General features: G+C 46.8%; 1 protein-coding gene across 5 annotated transcripts in view; it reads left to right on the forward strand.

Annotated features, from left to right (window-relative positions):
- Positions 1-17056, forward strand: part of LRRC39 (leucine rich repeat containing 39) — a 21113-nt gene continuing 4057 nt past the window's right edge. Inside the window, exons 1-9 of one of the 5 annotated variants that reach the window (XM_037051337.1) lie at positions 1-137; positions 1975-2178; positions 4711-4903; positions 8379-8484; positions 10398-10554; positions 11101-11237; positions 14020-14165; positions 14866-15018; positions 16227-16372. In XM_037051337.1, the coding sequence (XP_036907232.1) occupies positions 4791-4903; positions 8379-8484; positions 10398-10554; positions 11101-11237; positions 14020-14165; positions 14866-15018; positions 16227-16372 (958 nt within the window). In that variant the 5' untranslated portion in view covers positions 1-137; positions 1975-2178; positions 4711-4790. The other 4 variants (XM_037051338.1, XM_037051340.1, XM_037051341.1 and 1 more) reach the window with 4 other exon arrangements.

Here is a 17056-nt window from a genome sequence, read left to right on the forward strand (position 1 = left end):
GGGCTGAGGGGCTGTATGGGTGGAACCCGGGGCACGGAGGTCCAAAAGGGCCGGGTCGGGTTCTTCTCCAGGACGGTGGAGGCTTCCCTGTGTCCTGAGCGTCACCCCGGTCACCATAGGGTGGCCTCTGGAGGAGGGTGAGGCCCCCTCGCTGGTTTTGCATCTTCAAGAGAGGCTTGGCACGCTGAGGCTTGCCCTGGCCGACTCTCAAAAGAGTCCCGGGTCCAGACCACAGCGTCGCGGGGTCACCGATGCTGGGATAGAGGTGGGTATGAGAACCCCACAGAGCGCAGTGACCAGGTAGTGGGTGGGACCTCCCCAGGTGTGATGATTCTGACGGATTTGGAAGCTCACGGCTGCTCCCCTGCAGGAGATAAGGTGAAAAACAGAGTCCTTGGCTGGGCTTGGAGGTGGGGGCTGGCTGAGGCGGTTCTGCAGGTGGCGACTGGAAAAGAGGTTGGACGGGGGTTGGGGCTGGAAGAAGGGGCACCCCTGGGTCTGTTCCGTCCAAACAGGGGAAGCAGGAGAGGGCTGGGCGAGGGGTGGGGGTGCCGCTGAGGGCACTGCCTGTAGTACTTTCTAAACACAGCCAGAACTCCCACAATTCCACCTTTATAGATATAAAGGGTCCCGCGGAGCAGCTTGTGGAAATGTGAAACAAGCAAATTTGGTGGGTGCCTTCTGATATACGTGCCGTCAAAGGTTGGGTCGGTACTCTAGAAACCAAGTATTGCTCAGGGACAGAGTTTAAACGTCAGGGTAGCCTTTATTTCTGTAGAAGTAAAAAGGGGTGCATAAAAATGAAAACAAGGGAACGTAACTTTTTAAGTTGTTGGGTGGCCAAAAATACCTCACCCAGCATAGAGCAAGCCGGTGCAATTTTGGGTCATTATTGGGTGCATGGGCCGCCGGGTTGCCTTCTCTTCTTCCCTTTCCTCCCCTCCCCTCCCCCTCCCCTCCCCTCCCTTTCCTTTCCTTCTTTTGTAGCAAGATTATACTGGCTCTACTCTGGCCCCGTCCAAGCCTAGGGTTAAATTGCCCCAGGAACTTGCACGATGGTCTGACAGCCCCCACGAGGGAGGGGCCTACCGGGTTCATGTGAGAGCTCTCTTCCCATAATGGGAAACGCCGTGACCACCCCTCTGACCGCAAGAGAATGACGCGTTTCATTGGCGTTTTGCTTGCCGCGTGACGTGTTGTTTCCATAGACTCACGGCCTGTTCCTCTCCAATGAAGATTTTAAAGTCACTTCCAGTGAACTTTTGATTTCTGGCCAATTCCCAGTAATATAGAACGAATAGTTTTCATATATTTACCTGCGTCTCCACTGTTGATTGGCTTAGGGAAATGGTGTGTGTGTGTGTGTGTGCACGTGCACACACACATATATAAATAAGAATTCTGTATTGTTTTAACCACATAAATCCCCAGACCGTCTGTGGAAGGGCATCAGAGTCACTGGCAGCAGCGACTGCCATCCAGGAAGAGAATTAAGGGGCAGCAGAGGTTCCCAAATCTCCTGAATTGTGTCCCCTGTGCATACAGTACCAATTCAAAAAAGAAATACATAACCTCATTTAAAGATCCAGGAGTTAACTCCTACCTATGCAAGGCTGAAGAGATACAGGAGGAGAGAGCATCAGGTCTGAAGTGTGAAAGTCGGAGGAGCTGAGCCTCCTGTGACCTCTCCTTACCCACACTTTCATTTTTCTTTTTTTTCCCTGAAGCATCTGTGCCTTCAGTTTAAATATTTAAAGCTCTCTGGCTTACTAGGTAGGGTTTTGTTACTTCATACATACTCTCATTTCCAAGCCTCTCTCTCTTGGGACAGGGTCATTCACTTCTATTCCGAGTCAGGAGAGGTGGAAGGGCTTGGGGTGGGAGGTGTGTTCTGGCTTCGGGACAGCTGTCATTCCATGTGGCGTGTGCAGCATGGAATGACACACATGCATTCTCGGCTGATCCTTCACACAGAAGCTCCACGTGACCCTTGCTATTCTCAGCTTTGTCCATGAACTAAATTTAGAAGGAGGCCGGCATTGCCTTTCATTTGGTTACCGACGGGCAGAGGGTTTTACTCATTCGGAGCCATACTGGAAACGGTTCTGCCCAACACACACTCTTCTGAGCCGATAACGGGAACTTTGGGCACGTTGGTTTCTGCATCAGCCAACGATGGTAAGTACTTTTCAAACTTTTTTTGCTGCCATTCTCCACATATAAATAGACTGTGGATGGTACTGTTTCTGTTTTTGCTACAATGGACAACTGGACTCAGAATTGGATTTATACGTCTCTGGGGGGGTGCGGTTTCTGGTCACTCATGCAACTGCCCTTGTCAGAAAGACAGATGTCCCTAAGAGTTAAGGAGCATGTGTTTTGAGATCGTATGTCTTTCTTTTGACTTTGGGGAGCTGGCCTGCATCGCTGCCAAGCCGTGTCCTGGTCTGTCACGGCAATAATGAAGGTAGAGGCCACAGTCCTATGCCAGAGGCAAAAAATATATAACGCCAATCATTCCTGTTTTCCTCTAAGGGAACTTAAATCGCTGTGGCAGGAAAATTGTTGGCTGCCCAGCATGCAATGGCGAATGAGGAAATGAATGAGCACGTATGTATCTAGTAAAAAAGAGAGAATTGGAATTTTAGAAAATATTTTATTGGTGGATAAACAAATCCTCCAAACAAACTGCAGCTTGACTGTGATCTGTCCAGATAGTTGGATTATCTGCATCCGAATCCCAAGGTTTCTAAATGGCAAAAGATCTCGCCATCTGTTCTGGAGAAAGTTCTGCACGCCCCGCTTGGCCAGAGGGACCCTCTGTCCTCATGGTTTTCTTCACATTGGCGATCACATATCAACCCTGAAACTTGACACTTTCCCCTCTGTGACCTGTTTCTTCTCCCTCTCTGTCTGTCTCTCACCACACACACTGCACACTTTCACTTTAAAGAAATCAATACTTCAGAGGCGATTAATGATGAAAAGCGATATGTTCTTTACCAATTTCTCCCTCTCACCCTAGAAATAACATTCTAAGTATTCCAGTGGTTATCTCTATATTCCTTTCTCTTTCTCCCAGAGGCAGTTACATGCTGCCTCTTGTCCACGTGAGACGTCAGCCACGCAAGTTCACCCTGAAAGACGATGCCCATGTTCTCCGACACCCCCTGGAGTTATCTCCTGATTCTGTGTCTCTCTCGGTCACCTTCATAACTTGAAACAAACACTGATTTCTTGACGTCTTCTTTCATAAAGGACCCACAATACCTATGGACTCGCCGCTTGGGCACTAAGATAAAAACTGGGATTTTAGAAAGTGTTGCCGCTCTGAAACCCAAATATCCGCATTCTGTAGGGGTAAATCAACGGCGGCTCCATTTGAGAGTTCACGGCATATCCGTTTATAAGACGCCGTCCCTTCTTCGTAGAGCTGTGTCATTTCCCACCAGGTGGCTACAATACCACGTACAGACAGAAATCAGGGTGTTTCCAATCTTTTGCTATTACGGAAAACACCATGGCGAATCATTTTGTCATTTGACAACTGAAAACATTTGTGGTGTAAATCCCTACAAGTGTGAACGTGCGTTTGTAAGTTTGGGAGCTGTCACTTGATTTCCCTCCCTGGAGATGACAGTGTGCACTGTCCCCTTTCCTGGACGGGAGCGCTCACCTGTGCAGCTGAGTGTGTCCCCTCGCCCTTCCAGAATTCTCCCCCCCTTTCCCCACGTCACAGCATCCCAGGATGAGGCTGTACAGATGCGGTGATGTGAGCACCACTGGGTTCCTGAATTGGGGCGGGGGGGGTCAACTAAACTAAAATCAAATTCTTTCACTGTTGTTCATGTAATTTGGTGAAAAACCAGTACCATTCTTTGTAAGGCGAAGAACATTCCATCAAACGGATCTCCCATAATTTATGTAACCATTCCCCAGTTGCAGTTTGCTTCTCACTCTGAGATTTGGGTCACAGCCCTCACTTTGACCTCCCTCCACGTGCAGTGTATCTTACACAAGAGCAAACGGTCCCAATACACGTAGTACCAGGCCACTGAACTCCAGCTGCAGCTGCCCCCGAGGCCTGTCTTATTTTCTATATCCTTTATTCACCGTTTCCCTATAATCGTACGTGTGAACGAGTTGCAGGTTCTCATCGCTGTAAATTACGTAGGAACAGAAGGATTCATTACTGTGGAGGGTATTATATACTTGGTACTAATACCTTGAACAAACTGCTCATGTTCTTAAAGGCACAGTCTTCCCATCCGTATTTTAGTTTATTTTTTATTTTTTAAACAGTTTTTCTTAAAGACAAAGCCATTTTTAAAAGATTTGCATTTATTTATTTATTTATTTATTTATCTTTAAAGGGGAAGGAGAGAGGGAGAGAAATATCAATGTGTGGTTGCCTTTTGTGCATCCCCTGCTGGGAACTGGTCTACAGGGAACCGGCCTGCAACCCAGGCATGTGCCCTGACTGGGAAGTGAACCGAGATTGTGTGGTTCACAGGCTTGTGCTCAATCCACGGACCTACACCAGCCAGGGCTTCCCATACGTATTTCAGAGACAATGAAAAGTACCCAGGTCACGGTATTTTTGTGGCATGTAACATGTATGAATAGTTTGAGGAACCTGGAACGTGTTCAATAAACATGCCCTATTATGACCGTAGCGAACATGCTGTTCTTTCCCTCCGGTGTCCTTAGGTCCTTTCTGAGAGGACATCTGGGATTCGGCTGTTCAGAACTTCATGACGTCGGCGACTCTGTGACCATGCGGAGAAATCATGTCAGACAATGTGGCTTGTCCGGGGGCTGTCACTGCTGTCAAGGAAATTTGGGAAAAAAGGATAAAGATACTCAGTGAAGACCTGAAGCGAGAGAAGGAATTTCAACAGAAGTACGTCATAACGTGTTTGTTATTTTGAACTCGTGAGCATTGGTAACCTTGTTATAGAAAAGAGCGGTTATGCAGTGCCTTGTTATTGAATCTGATGGGAATGTCTTTTGTTTATTGACAACTCAGTATATACCCAAAGGTAACACCCGACTCAGTGGAGTGTGGCCCTGTGATGGGGACCCAGAAAGTTCAAGTGTCTGTGCATGCAATCCTCGTTATTGTAGGCTCTGTTAGGGCTGTTCATCAGTCACTAAAGTGTGATTAGCAGCATTGCGTCCACTTTTCAGAGGTTGTTTGTGCAACGTCATGGCTGCTGGGACCTTGGACAACATCTGGCAGAAGTTTCTGCGGGTTCTCATCCAGGTGACTAGCTGTGCGCTCCAGCCAGGGCCCTATAAACCTGATTCCTTGATTCGGGCCCTATTTAAATGGCTAGGCTCTCATTCCTCCACCTTCTGGGTGTCTCCTTACTCTCCACCCCGAATGTGTCCGAAGTTCTCCTACCTTGCAGGAACAGCCCCTTCCCCCACAGCTCCACGCATCAGGTCTGTTGAAGGTTAGAGTCTCGTGTGAGCCAGCAAAGTACAGAACGTTCACCAACAACGGCTTAGGGGACAAGGAAGTCCTGAGACAGGCACTCCCAACACGGCAGCCGCTTTGCCGACTCCGGTTCTTTGGTCGCCTTCCCCTGATGCTCTCAGGTAACTTCCCTCAGCCTCACAGGACGACTGGGCACTTCCAGGCCCCACCTGGGGCAGGAAGCTGCGCACTCCCTCCTCCTGCAGGAGCTCCGTGTCTGCACGCACTGGCCGGGAGGGGGCTTCCTGCAGCTGGCCCCACCCTCTTGGGAGCAGGCTGGAAACTGTTTCGTTCTATTTCTTCTGTATTGGCCAGACTTGGGTCGTTTGTAAGCCCCTCACCCAGCGACTTTCTAGGGAATGAGACTGTATGATGATGGATTTAGACAAATTAAGACTGACAAGTGGATGGGGAGGGGCCACTCTTCCCACCCAAAGAGGATAACGCTGCTGACCGAGAGAAGGGTANACGGCAGCCGCTTTGCCGACTCCGGTTCTTTGGTTGCCTTCCCCTGATGCTCTCAGGTAACTTCCCTCAGCCTCACAGGACGACTGGGCACTTCCAGGCCCCGCCATGTCGGCAGCAGGCTGGAAACTGGTTCGTTCTATTTCTTCTGTATTGGCCAGACTTGGGTCGTTTGTAAGCCCCTCACCCAGCGACTTTCTAGGGAATGAGACTGTATGATGATGGATTTAGACAAATTAAGACTGACAAGTGGATGGGGAGGGGCCACTCTTCCCACCCAAAGAGGATAACGCTGCTGACCGAGAGAAGGGTAGTAGCTGTTTATTGTGCATTTACTGTTTCCTAGGCATCTGCTAGGTGGGTTTTTTTTCCCCGAACTGTCTCACTTAACCCCCTCACCATGCTGAAATGTGGTTTCATGACATGGGTGAGACTGCAGTATGAGAGGAAGAAAGTTAAAACAAGAGCACCTAAGACAAGAACCTTAGCTTTTCTGGGTAAAGTGGTCCAGGGCTGGAGCAGCAGAATCAATGGGCTTCTGCCTCACTGCTCAACTGTGCGTGGTGTCCGTTTTGAGGTCACCGCCCAGCCCCAAATAGACACACCGACCACAGCCGACCTGACTGACTGCGGCCTGCAGAAAACACGCACACTGCTTCTGCCAGCCTCCCACAGCCGGGCTTCCCCCGGCCCCTAGCGGGCGGCAAGGGGCGGCTGGTGGCTGAATGCCATCTCGTGCCCAGTTACCTTTAGAGGGTGTGTTATCGAGGAAGAAGAGGAGTGACAGGTCACTGGGGATGGCAGGTGGTCTCTGCCACACATCCGTGCCGTTCTGTTCTCCATTTTCAACCTGGGGAGCCCAGGAAACAGGCTCAGCCACTTGCTGAAGATCCGGTTGCTGATAAACGTGGGGCGGCGTTCACACGCAAGCCACCCGACTCCCGGAGTGTCACATGGGCCTCCGGGCTCCCATTTCCCTGGATGGGCCCTGCCTGTGGACAGCCATCCCTACGACACAGGCAAGATCGATGGGACCCGACAGTACTCCCAATAAATCCTACGCATTTTAAGAAACGGCAATCGGGCATCATGACTGGGTTCTAAACGCCTGTCTGATGGAGGATCATTTCATTTCAGCAGCTCTGAGTGCTCTCCGTACAGGAGTGAGGGGTGTGCCTGTGTTCCCTATGGCATCTTCTTATTTTAGAGAGAGGGAAAGAGAGAGAGAGATCGATTTGTTGTTCCACTTATTGATGCCTTCATTGGTGGTTTCTTGTCTGTGCCCCGACCGGGGATCAAACCCACAACCCTGGTGTGTCAGAAGGATGCTGTAACTCACTAAGTTACCCAGCCAGGCCCATCTCCTCTTTAGGCTTCATGACTAGCTTGTGTTTGGGAGGGAGGACTGTCTGTTAGTCAAATACAAATTCCAAAAGCTAAGTTACACACACCTCTATCATCATTAAGATGATAAGTCCAGACTCTGCCCACTTAGTTCTGGGCCTTACACCAGCCCCTAGGAGCACTCACTCACTCACTCATTCATTCATTCATTCATTCATGTACCAAACTGCCACATACCTGCAGGGAGCTCCTTGGGACACTGAGGGAAAACCCTCCCCAAATTCTGCCCCCTTGGGGGGTGATAGAGACGACCCGAGCAAATGGCTGTAATTAGCACATGCCACCTCAGAGATTTCTGACAATGTTTAAGGGGGGAAAAATCAGAGATTGTTTAAGAAATTTAGGGGGAATTCTTTTTTTTTTTCTACACCTAGACCAAAAGCAGTTTTGAGCTCTGAAATCTTTACTTGGAATTTGCAAAATGCTGTCCTTCAAGGCACCCTTCCCTTAATCTTAAAACAATTTCATTGTAAGAGCATTTTACAGTGTTATAAAACTTGATTTATGGCAAATTTAAGTCTAGGCTGTTTCCAAAGGGGACCATGTAGACTTACAACGTGTAGTATTCTTAAAAAAAAATACATAAACAACCACAGGGGACGCAAATGGTGAGACTGTGACACACCGTGCACAGGGAGGTGACTGTTAGGGGGAAAACCCCTGAACTTCACACTGAACTGTGCACTGTGAAATGATTAGTTTTACAGCATGAAGATTGTATCTCAAGAAAGCTGTTGTTATAGAACAACTTATGGAGAGTTACGATACTTTTTGAAGACAAAAAAACAGGGCATTTGTGATGCGTAATCATATTTAAAATTTTTATAAAATAAAATCTTGTTTGAGTTCTAGATACTATCGATCAAGTGTGGTTTCGAATGGGCTTTTCTTAATACAAAAGTGAGCACTATGTCTTCTCGGCCTTTGGGCTAAGGTCAAGTGTAGTGTCTGTTCTTATTTGTTTGATATAAAAGTGCCGGCTGCCTCTGTCACCGCCCGAGAGCTAATGCTGCTTCCTGGTCCCCAGGCTTGTGCGGATCTGGGAAGAACGAGTGAGCTTGACCCGACTGAAGGAGAAGGTCACCAGGGAAAATGGGAGACTTATTCTGAAGATAGAGAAAGAAGAATGGAAGGTAAGCTTTCCAAGTATTTTAACAATATTTGCTTTTCTACCCTTTGCTTTTTCAGGGGAGTTGGCAGAATGATTCTGAGCCTGTGTAATCAAGACTGGACTAGTTAGAAAGTCAAAGTTAATAATATACCCATATGAATTTGGGCAACACGAGCAACTGAAAAGAAACATAATGTCACTTTTTTTTTTGCGAAAATTCAACTTGTTTCTACTCTGCCTAAACTTAAGTCAGTTGCAATATTTATTCTACTAACCCTTTTAATAATTTCTAATTCTCCACAAAGAGATGACCCTCTGCCTAGTGAAAATCATACAGCTTTTCCAAAGCAAATACTCACTTTAAACTTCATGAAATGAAAATGGATATTAATTCTTTAAATATTTTATTTCTTTTTAGAGAGAGGGGAAGAGAGGGAGAAAGAGAGGGAGAGAAATGTAGATATGCGAGAGAAACTCCAATCCGTTGCCTCTCACACACCCCCATCTGGGGGCCTTCCCCGCAACCCAGGCATGTGCCCTGACTGGGAATCAAACCGGCAACCCTTCCATTCTCAGGCCGGAACTCAGTCCACTGAGCCATACCAGCCAGGGTGACAGTGACGTTTTTATTAGGCCCACCACCTGCTTTTTACCCTCCTTCCCTCACCTCACACACACACAGACACAAGTGCTTCATTGCACTGGCTGAACTCTAGTTTCCACAAGGGCCTCTCTCCCTTGGGCCAGTATTTCTATACATATGGGTACGTTTAGCTAGGAGGTTAGCTCCTTTATTTCCTCTCTTGCCTATTTTCGGCTGAAAGGGAAAAGGCAGAGACTTTACAATAGCTGGAACTCTTAAGATACTTAAGTTTGTCCTGGCTGGTGTAGCTCAGTGATTGAGCACAGACTGCGAAGCAAAGGGTCGCTGGTTCGATTCCCAGTCAGGGCACATGCCTGGGTTTCAGGCCAGGTCCCCAGTAGGGGACACATGAGAGGCAACCACACACTGATGTTTCTCTCCCACTCTTTCTCCTTCCCTTCCCCTCTCTCTAAAAATAAATAAATAAAATATTTTTCAAACAAATCTTTAAATTTAAATAAAATCTTCTCTAACACTAAAATATTTCAAAATAGACAGTAAAGAAAAGTTTGAATATTTTTAAAAGAACTATTCTTTTTAAAAAATAATTTAAAATTTTTCAATTACAGTTGATATACATGACAAAAATTATTTAATCAAATAATTATTAAAATGTTTTGGGATTGAGCAAAAAGGAAAAAGGACTCACGGATATGGAGAAGTATGGTGATTGCTGGGAGGAGGAAGGTATAAGGGATCTGAATGGCAATGGAAAAAATATGATAAAAATTAAATTTAGCCCTGGCTCATGTGGCTCAGTGGATTGGGTGCCGGCCTGTGAACCAAAGGGTCATTGATTCAATTCCCAGTCAGGGCACATGTCCCCACTGGGGGATGTGTGAGAGGCAACCACACATTGATGTCGCTCTCCCTCTCTTTCTCCCTCCCTTTCCTCTCTAAAATTAAATAAATAAGATCTTTAAAAAAAGATTAAATTTAAAAAATGTTTTGGTGTCCTGTGCCTCCAATTACCCACTGTATTCTCATTTTCAGTAGCATATATACTCTAGAAAAGCAGATACAGCAGCATCTTTAGGATGTAGTTTTCTAGGTGAGTGTGCTATTGACCAAAATATGTGATTTTGTTCATTCTGTTATTATCGGGGTTGAGGTTGAGCAAAACAAGAAGTAAACAGCACAGAGCATTTGGAAATATAACCTACTGAGAGAAAAAGATTCTGAGTTCTTTCCCAGATCAGGTAATAACAGCTGGACAACCACGCCTCCCTGCGGCATCGCACCAAGGTCGTTTCAGTGACATGGTGCCTGTCATTCCCTTCTCTTGCGTTCAGACCCTTCCTGCTTCTCTGCTGAAACTGAATCAGCTGCAGGAGTGGCAACTGCACAGAACCGGTTTGTTGAAGATCCCTGAGTTCATCGGAAGATTCCAGAGCCTCATTGTACTTGATTTGTCTCGAAACACGATTTCGGAGATACCTCGCGGAATAGGTAAGGACGGCTGCTGCTTCCACGCCCCTGCCGTTCCATCCGCCTGCAGGCGTGCTCTTCCTCGAGACTGTCGTCTGCTACATGGAACCAGGGGCTCGCCCCTTGTAGCCCTGAGTCCTGGGAAAACTGTAGACATCTGCTCTACACTGATGCCCTGCGGGGATCCCAGCTTGGGGTTCACCGAGGTGATTCAGGATGAGATTTCAATGCAAAACAAGAAGTCTCTTTGGAAGTAAAATTGTACAGATTATAAAGCCAGTGTTGCTGGTTCAGTTATTTCTCAAAGGGGTTGAAGACAAAAAAGAAAATTAGGAAGGCTTCCTAGAGGAGAAAAAAATCCCCAAGTGGAAAATTGGTCAGAATACAGTACAGATAAAACAGAACAAAAAAAATGTAATTTTGCCGAAAGCTCTGCTAAACCTGCCCTTTCTTGCCAGGGTGAATTTATCTGTGCGAAGCCGGCCAGTTCTTCATGCAGTAATACTGTGTAACTGGGAATACTGTTTTCTAGCTCCCTGCTCTCCACTGTGCATTGTTTTTCTGTAGGACTACTTACTCGACTTCAGGAACTGATTCTTAGTTACAACAAAATCAAGACAGTCCCCAAGGAACTGAGTCACTGTGCCAGTTTGGAGAAGCTGGAACTTGCTGTCAACAGAGACATATGCGATCTCCCGCTGGAGGTGAGAGCGTGACGCAGGCCCTCGATCCCATTCGCTGTCCGCTTGTGCCTTACTGCTCTCAAGGGCATGACTCTTAAAATTAACACTAGTGAAGAAGTGCTGCAGATTTCGTTTCAGGGAATACTTAGTGGAAGCTATTTCCGGTTATTTTAAATAGAATGCAACGTTTCAGTAAAGATGGGCCTCTATTTAGCATAAACGACACTTCCGCTACTGCAAGGGGGGCCAGCACGAGTCTGACTCATTTCTGTTCCCAGAGCTGAGGGCGCAGCCTAGGTGGCAGTCGTTACTTAACAGACACTTGTTGGATGAATAAACAGCCACCCTGAAGTGCAGACAGTGTGGCGCTAGAACAAAACTCTTGCACACTGGTTGGCTGTTCACCGAGCGCCTGGTGTTTGCGAGAAGCTAAGTGACAGGAAGTGAGTTCTTCAGGTCAGGGCAACGTAGTTCCTTTGCAGAAGGAGCTTCCTGGGCTCAACAAGGAAAAGGAAAGAGGTCAGACTTGGACGTGGTTGGAGTTCTGAGGGTGTCTTGTTATTGGCCAAAACCGAACTGAGCCTAGAGCGACAGACATTGTGTCGCTTTTCAAACAAACCCAATGCTCTTCGAATCCGCAAAGGGAATTTCCTCCGTGGTGCTTTTTGCCTTCAAAATAACAACATTGCCAGATAACAGTTAAGAAAAATAATAATATCAAAATAAAATAGATTATTACCTTCTCCCTTTCTACCTTGGTGAAAAAAATCACTTTTCTTTTTTCCAAACCAGTAAATGTGTCACCAATAATGTTTGCTCTTGCAAGTAAGACACACTTTGTATATTGAGATTGATCTCTTCTTACAATAGTTCAACTTAATGAAAAGTAGGCATTTCACCCTGGCTGGTGTAGCTCAGTGGATTGAGCTCAAGCCTGCAATCCACACGATCGCGGTTCGATTCCCAGTCGGGCACATGCCTGGGTTGCAGGCCCGTTCCCAGCAGGGGACTCACGAGAAGCAACCATACATTGATATTTCTCTCCTTCCCTTCCTCTCTAAAGATAAATAAATAAATAATTTTAAAAAAAGAAAAGGAGATATTTGTTTATGATGAAAATGATGATCACAGGGGCAATTTCTTTATACCTACAAGAGGGCCAATAAGTATTTTATTTCTGATTTGTCATTCTTATGACTCTGCTCCTAGGATTGGTTCCATCGCCAAAAAGCTGTGGGAGTGAGGCCACGGCCATGACCCTGTCTTTCCCTAAATCCCTTTGCTTAGAGAATTAGGTTTTAGTGGAACAACACTGGGCTGAGATCTGGAGCCAGGGACTACTTGTAAGATGGCCTTGCACATGCAAAATTAAGTTTTGCATGTAACAGTTTTAGTGTTTCCAATCTTCTACCATCAAAGCGATCTAGCCCCACCGGTAAGTTGGCAGTGTGACACTGCGCGTGCCAGACACGCAGACACATCCCTGCTGATGTAAGAACAATCTCTTCATACTCAGTTCTGAGCCACTTGAAAATTTTGAAAGTCTGATAACAGATTTCAAAAAAGCGTTTTATTCACGGCTTGAATTCGAAAGTTGGAGAAATATCAATTAGGAGACAAACCTTTCAGCATTTTTTGCCCACGAAACAGTGTAGTGGTGCAGTTTTCTGGGGTGTCCAAGCAGTGGATCCCGAACACGCCCCGATGCAGAAATAAAACAAGGCTCCCACAGCCTGGTGGAGAGTTTCCAAATAAAAGTGGACGAAACTCTCACATCCTGAAACTTTCACTACCACCCTGTGGAAAGAGGAGAGACACCTTGTGGCTTTGGTTCTATGGACATTTGAGCACATGTCACTGTAAAGTTTTGTGTGTTCTCATCACCCGGCCCACTGAAGCCATCGTGTCCCTAAAACAGAAGTCAGGTACTCCCCTGGTAGAGCAAATGTCAGAACTTTTCATCACAGCTTTCTCAGACTGGGGGTGGGGCACACAGATAACTAAGGGCTCTTTTTAAATGAATAAACTAGAAGCGTCCATGTGAGTACAGTTTAAACACTGATCTTGAGAGAAAAAACCCAGTTAGAGAGACATAAGTACTGTATCATAATCTTTGAGTAAAATTTTTTAAAAACAGGAATGTAAAATTATATGTTTACAACAACATACATAATAGTAATCTACATATAGGGAAATACATAGAAATACACAGTCCCGTATAGCAAATAAAGCACTAAAAAAGCCATGGGAATGAGACACCAAGTTCAGGAGAAGTGTGACCTCTGGAGAGGAAGAAGGGACAAAGGACACAGAGGGGCAGTCTTATCAGTCTGTCTTCTTTCTTAAGCTGAGTACACTGGTGCTCTGTCATTCTGAATACATTTTTATTGATGTTTTCATTTAAAAATAGAATTCCAAAACTAAATTCTGTGACTGTGGTCCCATGAGGGGGTTCAATAAAAGGGTTGTTTTGAATGAGGGTTTTCCCACAGTAATCTCGACTCCAGGGGGAAAGGGAAACCTAATACCCGTTTACCCTGAGCAGGGGGTACGGGGAGCCTTTGCCGGGCAGCTTCTGTAATCCCCGGAACCTGGTTATTCTGGAAGATAACTGTCTGAATAGATGGACTTTCTAGGAGAGAGTTCTCCACTGTTTTGGAGGTTCAGGTTCATTTTGGTTCCAGCTGTGTTGCGGACCCTTGTGACAAAGCAGGGCCCAAGCACACCTTGGTGTGCAAGGCGGGCTGGGAGCTCTAGCTCACACTGCGCCCCTCGCTCTGACACGCCTCGCCTGCCTCCTCAGCTCGGCGGCCTGTCCAGTCTCACTCACCTGGACCTGAGCATGAACAGCTTCTCGGCCTTCCCTCCCGCTGTGCTGAACATGCCTGCCCTGGAGTGGCTGGACCTGGGCGGCAACCAGCTCCGACAGCTGCCCGAGACGATCGACAGGTAACGTCAGCAGCCTTTCCTGCTCCCCGCAGACTCGATGAAAAGAAAGAAACAACACCCAGGGCCCTAATCGATCACAGCAGGTGCATCTACAGCTAACGGTGCTGCCATTCAGTAGAAGGTTTTCATTTACTCCAAAAAAAGAAACTGGGTATCTGGCACCCACAAAGTGACAAGAATGTGTCACAACAGTGACAACACTGATTAGTGCATGCCAGACGCTTCTGTGCACTTTGCACATGGACGAGGAAGCAGAGATGTCAGCTGTGAAGTTACTCAAGATTGTAGCGAGTGTGCAAGCAAGGGTGTGAACCTAGGCAGTGGACCCGAGTCTCCCTGTGCTTACTCTGTCCTGAGCGGGCCCTTGGGTCATTGCCGATTCTTCCTGTTAAGATGAATTCGAATCGGACCACATTTATAACAGTTCTTCTTTGAGAAATCTACGAGAACAGTGAAGAGTTATAGAGCACGCTGATCACAGTTCCACCACCGCACATGAGAGCGCAATTCCGGTAGAGATCAACCCGGCAACGCGGTTGTCCCGGTAACCAGGGGGTGCGAGGCAGCCGACGGCACAGGCGCAGTGGTGCATGGAGGCCTTGCAAGGGGTGGCGTTTCTTGGGTTATTAAGTCCATGAGACCCAGGGTTCTCCTACAGTGTGTGATTGACTGAGGTCAGGACCCTCCGTTCCTCCTTCAGGATGCAAAAGCTCCACACGCTTTGGCTGCAGCGGAACGAGATCACGGGCTTGCCAGAAACCATCAGCAACATGAAAACCCTGGGCACTCTGGTTCTCTGCAACAACCTGCTGCAGGACATCCCGGCGTTCATGGGGGACATGACCGGCCTGAGGTAAGAGTTCTCCATGCAAGACCGGCCTGTTCCCTTCAGCTGGGGAGCGAAGCGACGCAGAGAAATTACCGTGACCAGACTCGAGTTCTCATTCATGGGAATACAGGCACCTCAAAATCTTGTCCGGTTTTCAAGCCCTAACTTATAACCAGGATTCATACCATACTACTCTAACTTATTCAAGAATGAATCCATCAAACTGAAGCAGGGCGGGGTGGGATCTATCAGCTTCGGGGAACGCCTCCTGTGGGTGACACTTCCGTGGACATTGTCTTTACAACTGCCCACAAATCCCAGCTGTAATATAAAAATGAAAAACATAAAAATAGTGATAAGTTCCCCTCTAAATACCTACAAAGGGACACAGGCAATTATCCTAACGACAGAGCAATCATAACTTTGTACTGAGTTAATTACCATTAAAACTCCTTGGGTGTCTTCCTTCCAAAATTCAGCTTCCTGACAGTGAACATGAGGAACGACAATTCACACCAAATCCCACAATGTCCATAAAGAGATCATTCACTCATTCATTCATTCACACACTTACTCAGCAACTACTAAGCTCCATACCAGGTGGTGAAGGCTCGATGACAAAGACACAATTAAGTCTATAAATATGCAGACTTCAAGTTCATTACATCGATCAGAGAGTCCTTAGATTTTACGGTGGTGTGAAAGTGATATATGTAATAAATTACATTAGATATTCGACACTTTATTATAAAGCAGGCTTTGTGTTTGGTGACTTTGCCCAACTGTCGGTGAATGTAAGTGTTCTGGGCATGTTTAAGGTAGGCTGGGCTGAGCTATCATATCTGTTAGGTGTATTACATGCATTCCCGACTTATTTTCAAGTTACAGTGGGTTTATTTATTGGGGCGTCACCCTGTTGTTAAGTCTCGGAGCCTCTGCATTTGAGATGCTTTAGCATTGTCCTCGGAAGTTCAAGTGCACAATGTTCAATAGGTGCTATGGCTGCTTTTACAAGCATTGCAGATAAGTTGTTTAAAGCCAGTCTTTTTTTCTTCTAGGGGAAAAATCCTTAAAAATTCTTGGGATACTCCCCTCTCACCAACACGCTCAGTTATTGAAACCAGTTAAAAAAGAGTAACTTAGAATTCTATTACCATTTGCTATGTCTCCAGGGACGCAAACATACACTTCTACGGCACCTACAGAAATGCTGTTTTTTGGTAAACTGCTAGGTTTGTCAACTTCAGAGACAACCCACTGAGGCTGGGACTGGCCCTCCCTCCCAGCGAGGAGGGCACAGAGGCGGAGGAGGAGGAGCGAGAGTTGTTCGGCCTTCAGTTCATGCACGCCTACATCCAGGAGGCGCGGAGAGCGGCAGGTAGGGCTGCCTTCTGGCGGGGGGTACGTATGTACGTGAACTCCTTCCGGTCTCTCCTCAGTCTCACCTGCTCGGCCACATTCTGGTTTCTTGGTCAATATCGTGGGAGAAGAAAAGTGGACTTGGGCTCTGTCTGCCGTCTGGACAGACTGGCAGTCTTTGAAGCGGGAGGGGAAGTTTCCCTGGCCGCGCACACGGAGCACAGCCCGGCGCAGATGCCGTTCGCAGAGCTTCCCTGGCCCGGGCCCGTCGTGCCAGCCTGTCACCTGCCAATCTACTCTCCCGAACCCCACCTCGCTGCCACTGCCTTCTTTTCTGCAACCCACGAAGAGCACACCGAGTTTTTGCCTGAGGAGCAAAAATACTGAGATAATACAGAGTTTTAACTCATAGTTAAAATATGAGGTCTTGATATAGAGAATTCCACCAGTCTCTGATAATTTAGAATTAAACCATTTTTTTGAACGAACAAAAGAAGGCCTTTCACTTAGACCAAGATTAGGCGAAGGACAAGGAACACAATTCTGTTAATAAAAACAGTGAAATAGTACAGTAATAGACATCGTAGTTTTGTAATTCACTAAAATTGCGACTTTTCCCATCAAGAGTTTTTCAGTCATAAGGCAGATTTGAGTGCGTCTTCAAGTAGTTCCTTTGAATGAGGATAACCCGAGCGAACAATGG

This window comes from Sturnira hondurensis, unplaced genomic scaffold (genome assembly GCF_014824575.4).
Source record: "Sturnira hondurensis isolate 20B ecotype Veracruz unplaced genomic scaffold, ASM1482457v3 Scaffold0007217, whole genome shotgun sequence".
Classification (NCBI taxonomy): domain Eukaryota; kingdom Metazoa; phylum Chordata; class Mammalia; order Chiroptera; family Phyllostomidae; genus Sturnira; species Sturnira hondurensis.